Below are 7,661 nucleotides of genomic sequence, written 5' to 3'. Positions count from 1 at the left end.
TTTACTTAGTCAGTTCACTAAAAGCACCACTAGTGGCTGACAGAAAACCAGTCACTAAAGGTGGATTTAACCCAGAATGCAAACATTGCCGTTTCTAAAATAAAAAGCAAAAAAAAAAAAACTGCAATGTTTTACATTATATCTGCCATTTGGCTGAGTAGGCACAAGTCTGGAGGTACTTCACTTGCTTATTTGTTAGGTTTGTCACGGCAATAACAGTGTCTGGCCAAGTGAGTTGGGAACACTGGATAAAGCTCATTTGACTCATTGGAACTGCTCCACAAACCGATCTGGAGAGAGCGATTAGTTTCAGCCTCGTTATCATAGCCAAACATACTTATTACTGGAGCCTGATCGTCTCCTTCTTCCATTGTTGGCCTAGATTCTAAGTGAATTTTACATTTAAGGCCAGAGGAGCTGAACTGAAAGCAAAGCAGACAGAGAATTTTTCCAGTTAGCTATTTTAATCTTAAAATGTGAAATTCACTTTGAATTCTCACTTTAGTAAATAACCCTGATTGTATTAAATGGGGTGGGGGAAGGTCACTTCATATTTTATTACACGGGCATGGCAGACATGCATGGCCACCTCGCATTATGAAATGGGCTGGGGGAGAGAAGGCCATTGTGTTTTGTATGTAAATGAAGTTGGGGTGATGAATCGCCACACACGTCTGAGACATCCCATAGACAGAATGCACAGCCTCCCCCACGTACACAACACATAATCACACGCATGCAGATACCCCATACGCAACCTTTGATACACACATTGCAATCCCACACCTGCACCCATATTGGCGGAGGGACAGTGGGAAAAGACTAATGGACAGGAAAGAGAAACATCAGAACATGCAAAAAGATGAAACTGATAAGATTGTAAAAAGCAACTGAAGGAAAATGTGGAATATCTGGCATATTCCACATTGCATGAGATGACAAACCCCCACATTAGATGGCATTCAGCTGGGTTCGACCATGTACTCTGCCAGGGTTTCCCAAACCAGTACTCAAGACCCACCAGCAGTATTGGATTTGTCACTATCTCCTTTGGAATAAAACAGGGAAATACAAAAATTCTGGGCTGTTGGTGGGCCACGAGGACTGGTTTGAGAACCAATGTACTATGCAATATGCAAAGTGCTTATGGTGCTTAGAAAGACCCTTTAAAATAGGCATTAAAAGCATGGGCTTAGATAGTTGAGCCCAGCAAATGGCTCTGTAGTTGATTTCAGGATTTGGACTAGCACCAAACAACTAATCATTTCTGAAATCACTTAAAAGTGGCGCTGTCATATATAGTTTTTTTTTTTCTTTTTAGATTTTTCTTTTCTTACATAGTTAAATAATTATACTCCCCTCTTGCCACTTACTACCCTCACTATAAATGGATGGAGGAGAAAACTCTTCCCCAACACAAACAATGAAGGGAAAATTCCTGCCTGAAACATAAGAGAAAAATACTTCTCCTAGAGTAATGTTAATTACAAAAGGAATCACACATAACGTTTACACTTCAAATCTTCACAGCCAGCAACGGCGGCTTTATTTTATAGCAGTTCCAGCTCTGGGTGTGACGCATAACTCCAGTCTGGCGACTGTTCTTCTCACGTCTCATCCTCACCTTTCCGTGAATTTGCGGTTTCTCATGGTTGCAAATGTAGAACGGGCTTTGTGGACACGAGTGGGCCTGCCACTTTCTTAGCTATGTGAAGCTAATGGAATCAGGAAGAGAACCAGGCTACCGGATTGACACCCATTGGAATCCAGCATTTTATAAACTGTGAATGACATGAGATGCTCCTGACACATATAGCAGTGCTTTATATGTGTGGACTGTTCCTTTAAACTCTTCATGTATCTACTTGTAATGTCCTCTGTCCCGTGGACTGTAATACTAAAGTCATACATACAGCTCAGTGTCTGTCACTACCTGTACAGTACGCTCCTTATGTATGACAAACCTTTTTTGAATGACCCGGTCTCCCACGTGTAAAATACAAATTCCGTTTTAAAATCAGGAAGTCTTAACTTTATTCTTGACTTTTCTTCTCTAGTTCCCCCCTCCCCCAAATTTGCACAACATCGTTTGACCCCCTGGTGCATTTGTGGCTCTTTCCCTTCTTTACTTTTAATATAAAATACTGGACAGTGCAGGCATTTTCAAGTTTATAACCCCCTCTAGTGGCTTCCCTGAGACTTTATGGCAGCATCACTACTAAGCAATGCATGTTCCGGGTGTGCCTCCAATCCCTTTTTTTTTTGGCTTCCATGAGGCAGTCCAGTGGAGAATTATAGTTTCAGTGTGGTTGTCCGCAATAATATGTACATAGAATGCCACCTAGTGGTATAACTGGAGTACTGCATGTCATTTTACAAGTTATAGCTCGGAATTGGGAAAATATAGCAACTCTATCTGAACCATTCCCTGGAGATCCTACCGGGAGATTTCAATAAGAGCGGTCCGTTATTTTCCCAACCTATACACCATCTTGTATACATGTTTAGGTATATTTGTATAACAGTGGTTACGCCCATACTATGGGTTGAGAAGGATATAGTTATTGTATTTAAAGTTTTCATGTACTACGCTCACACACCAAACAAATGTCAGCAGCTCAGTACTCACTGCCATTATTTAACACTCGCACACGCCATCAGCAGCTCAGTACTCACTGCCATTATTTAACACTCGCACACGCCATCAGCAGCTCAGTACTCACTGCCATTATTTAACACTCTCATACGCCATCAGCAGCTCAGTACTCACTGCCATTATTTAACACTCGCATACGCCATCAGCAGCTCAGTACTCACTGCCATTATTTAACACTCGCACACGCCATCAGCAGCTCAGTACTCACTGCCATTATTTAACACTCGCACACGCCATCAGCAGCTCAGTACTCACTGCCATTATTTAACACTCTCATACGCCATCAGCAGCTCAGTACTCACTGCCATTATTTAACACTCTCATACGCCATCAGCAGCTCAGCACTCACTGCCATTATTTAACACTCGCACACTCCATCAGCAGCTCAGTACTCACTGCCATTATTTAACACTCTCATACGCCATCAGCAGCTCAGTACTCCTGTAAATTCTACTAGCTGAATCCACTAAAACCACACATGGGTCCTTGTAAGCATACCACATCCAAGCACACTGCCTGGCCTCTGTACCAGGGACACTGTGTGCGTCCTGGTTTTATTGTAGAATATATACCGTAATAAAACTACAAACCGCTACAGTCTACAAATATTTTATTTATAGACCATTAAAGATTACAACTTAAAGAAATCAGAACATTTCTAACCAGGGAACATGTAGTTTGTACAATAAACCATATTAAAATGGATGATTAGCGATGATCAGCGCAGATCACACTGGAAACTCAAAACAGGATTCCCGTCGGCATCATTATGAGACAAAGCAACAAATCTGTCCACACACTGCTTTCGAGGCCATGCTTCATGCCCATGTTCCCGCAAGTAATCGTATAACTGGCATTTGACGCGCTGGTACTGGTTTGATAAGGCCTGGCATGAGAAAGTGAGGAATATATAGAAAGTGCAAGAATGAGTACGGGCAAGGACCGGGTGGCCCGAAACATGTAAGGAAGATTTTTTTGGCTGTTTCCCCGTTTGTTTATGTACCTTGTGGAATAAACCTTTTCTTTTGGATTTGGAGCGCTTGCATTTACTAGTATTACGAGCAAAGAATGTAGAAGAGTGCACCAGGAGTTACCAAGGTTACATGTTTTAATGAGTATTGAGATTTCCTGTAAGGAAATGGTGATGGAATATTGAATTCAATGCACTGACTGTGAAAGCGCAGTTTTGTAGTATACACTGTGTGCAGAATTATTAGGCAAATGAGTATTTTGACCACATCATCCTCTTTATGCATGTTGTCTTGCTCCAAGCTGTATAGGCTCGAAAGCCTACTACCAATTAATCATATTAGGTGATGTGCATCTCTGTAATGAGAAGAGGTGTGGTCTAATGACATCAACACCCTATATCAGGTGTGCATAATTATTAGGCAACTTCCTTTCCTTTGGCAAAATGGGTCAAAAGAAGGACTTGACAGGCTCAGAAAGTCAAAAATAGTGAGATATCTTGCAGAGGGTTGCAGCACTCTTAAAATTGCAAAGCTTCTGAAGCGTGATCATTGAACAATCAAGCGTTTCATTCAAAATAGTCAACAGGGTCGCAAGAAGCGTGTGGAGAAACCAAGGCGCAAAATAACTGCCCATGAACTGAGAAAAGTCAAGCGTGCAGCTGCCAAGATGCCACTTGCCACCAGTTTGGCCATATTTCAGAGCTGCAACATCACTGGAGTGCCCGAAAGCACAAGGTGTGCAATACTCAGAGACATGGCCAAGGTAAGAAAGGCTGAAAGACGACCACCACTGAACAAGACACACAAGCTGAAACGTCAAGACTGGGCTAAGAAATATCTCAAGACTGATTTTTCTAAGGTTTTATGGACTGATGAAATGAGAGTGAGTCTTGATGGGCCAGATGGATGGATTGGTAAAGGGCAGAGAGCTCCAGTCCGACTCAGACGCCAGCAAGATGGAGGTGGAGTACTGGTTTGGGCTGGTATCATCAAAGATGAGCTTGTGGGGCCTTTTCGGGTTGAGGATGGAGTCAAGCTCAACTCCCAGTTTCTGGAAGACACCTTCTTCAAGCAGTGGTACAGGAAGAAGTCTGCATCCTTCAAGAAAAACATGATTTTCATGCAGGACAATGCTCCATCACACGCGTCCAAGTACTCCACAGCGTGGCTGGCAAGAAAGGGTATAAAAGAAGAAAATCTAATGACATGGCCTCCTTGTTCACCTGATCTGAACCCCATTGAGAACCTGTGGTCCATCATCAAATGTGAGATTTACAAGGAGGGAAAACAGTACACCTCTCTGAACAGTGTCTGGGAGGCTGTGGTTGCTGCTGCACGCAATGTTGATGGTGAACAGATCAAAACACTGACAGAATCCATGGATGGCAGGCTTTTGAGTGTCCTTGCAAAGAAAGGTGGCTATATTGGTCACTGATTTGTTTTTGTTATGTTTTTGAATGTAAGAAATGTATATTTGTGAATGTTGAGATGTTATATTGGTTTCACTGGTAAAAATAAATAATTGAAATGGGTATATATTTGTTTTTTGTTAAGTTGCCTAATAATTATGCACAGTAATAGTCACCTGCACACACAGATATCCCCCTAAAATAGCTATAACTAAAAACAAACTAAAAACTACTTCCAAAAATATTCAGCTTTGATATTAATGAGTTTTTTGGGTTCATTGAGAACATGGTTGTTGTTCAATAATAAAATTAATCCTCAAAAATACAACTTGCCTAATAATTCTGCACTCCCTGTATGTTTGTACTATATATGCATAATGTGGTAATAAGATATGAATGCTACAAAAATAAGTGGATATAAGTGCCTAGACCAAAGTGAAGATTTCCTTATAAATATACCCCTGTAGCAAAAATAGAAAATTAATTTCCTCCATAATACCCCAAAATTACTCAATATAAAACCAAAAAAGTGAAGTACAGTATACATTGTACATTACAGTATACATTATAACAAGTATTAATGGGCAGTCCTGCTTCAATCAGAAAATAAAACATTGTGACAGAGCAGTATATTAGCACTATCGTACAAAATATAATCCATTCACAACTCTGCTCCAACAGCTAAAGGACAACAGTGACATTTTCACTTCTTTTTATATCTTTATACAGGGCTTGACAAATCCCAGGCAGCCCACAAGGTGACCGGCAGCCTGAGAGCGGAGGGCTGATGCAGGCAGGCGGTTAGGCTTCTCCTGGAGAGCTCAGGCAGGAAGGCGTGCAGGCAGGCTCAATGAGAGCTGAAAGAGGGAGGCTGGAAGGCAGGTGGTGGCGAGGAAGTTTTAATTTTCCTGCACTGTTCCCTAGCGTGCCCTCCAGTGATGCCAGGAGCCGGATTATCACGTCAGTCCTGCCCCCGCCTCACTAAACAGCACTATAGGGAACAGAGCAGGGAGAGGACAGCAGCCCCACTGGACAGAGGGAAAGCTGATCCATGCAAGCTCTACCAAAGGTAGGGAGGCTGGGTGGTTTTAAATAAAATAAAAAATTAAAAGTAATAATTTGTCAGTGTGTTGCAGTATCAGTGTGTGTGTCAAATCAGTGTTTGTGTCTCTCAGGAAATGTGTGTATTAAATCACTGTGTGTGTGTCTGTCAGGGAGTGTGTATGTTTAGGTGACCTGCCCCTCCTCCAATCACATTTTTACTTGCCTTTTTTCCCACGCCGTGCTGGTAATGCTGCAGCTTTCCCTCCTCCATGGCTGAGATCATCAATCTTGACGATATCCACCAAACTAATGCTTCCCCATAGGAAAACTTTAGGAGAATAGTGTGCATGCACGGCCAAGCGCCACTCAACTTCTCATAGAGATGCATTGCATCAATGCATCTTTATAGAAAGCATTAACGTAGGTGCTGCACACTATGCAGCATTGACCCAGGAAGCACCTCTAGAGGCTGTCTGACTGACTGTCACTAGAGGTGTTACCAGGCAGCAATGTAAATCTGAAAAGTCTGTGTTTACATTTAAAAGCGTGCAGGAACAGAATATAGACTTCAGAAAAACTACATTAAGTGGTTCTGGTGACTAGTGTCCCTTTAAGAATTGTATTTTTGATGTTGAAAAACCGGTCTAACTTTTTTAGCTGGCTCCTCGATTCCAAGCAAATTTGTCAAACCCTACTTTATTACATTAAATTATTTAATTTTTATTATTAGTGACGTTTTGAGAATTGTTCACTTTTTATCTAGTTGAGCAGCGATGTTGGGATAGATTTTATATTGTTATCTGACCAACTGCTGCTCAACCTAACTTACTGTTGCTGTGGTTGCTTGTGTGAACCTTCCATAACAGTAGAATCTGACCCAGCATGGCTGGTAAGCCAGATAAAAAAGCAATTGTCTTATGTAAATCAATATAACAATTTAAAGTTAGGTTTCATTGAAAGCAATAAAATTCTAAAAACCAAGAAGTGAATAACACTATGGGGTCAGGAATACATGTTTGTGTTCCTGACCCTATAGTGCTCCTTTACTAAAGCGGTTTTAATATATAGATCAGGCCCCTGCAGTCTCACTGCTCAAATCTCCATTTATGCCATTTATGAGTTAATTTATCATTAGCATTTATGTAGCACTTTACAATATTAGTTCACTTTGTTTCTGCAGCCCTAGCCACACCTCCCTTGGCTGTGACTGACCCAGCCTGCATGAGAAAAAAAAAAATAATAATTTTCAGTCAGATGTAACTTACTTTAAAAGTTATTAATTCCTGTTCTATAAATTGAACTTTAAATCACACAGACTCTTAATAGAGAAGGAGATAAGTAATTATAAATTAGTCAGTATTTTTAGTACAGGAAGTGTAAACATTAGAGGATTCCTTACAGAAAGTGTTTGTATGGCCGTGTAAGTCACATGCAGGGAGGCGTGACTACTGCTGTATAAACAAAATGATTTAACTCCTAAATGGCAGAGAATTGAGCAGTGAAACGTCAGAGGCATGATCTATACACCAAAAGTGCTATATTAAGATTACCGGTAAGTTGTTGTGGGGACTATAGTGTCTC

General features: G+C 41.1%; 1 protein-coding gene across 1 annotated transcript in view; it reads right to left on the bottom strand.

The window, feature by feature from the left end:
- Positions 1 to 3,374: 3,374 nt before the first annotated feature.
- The window catches only part of LOC134573598 (adenosine deaminase domain-containing protein 2-like), a 47,392-nt gene continuing 43,105 nt past the window's right edge, over positions 3,375 to 7,661 (bottom strand). Inside the window, exon 9 of the mRNA XM_063433383.1 lies at positions 3,375 to 3,542. Within this exon, the coding sequence (XP_063289453.1) occupies positions 3,375 to 3,542 (168 nt within the window). The remainder of the gene's footprint in view (positions 3,543 to 7,661) is intronic.

The sequence above is a fragment of the Pelobates fuscus genome, chromosome 9 (assembly GCF_036172605.1).
Source record: "Pelobates fuscus isolate aPelFus1 chromosome 9, aPelFus1.pri, whole genome shotgun sequence".
NCBI classification, from domain to species: Eukaryota; Metazoa; Chordata; class Amphibia; order Anura; family Pelobatidae; genus Pelobates; species Pelobates fuscus.
This window is presented reverse-complemented; position numbering and strand designations above follow the sequence as displayed.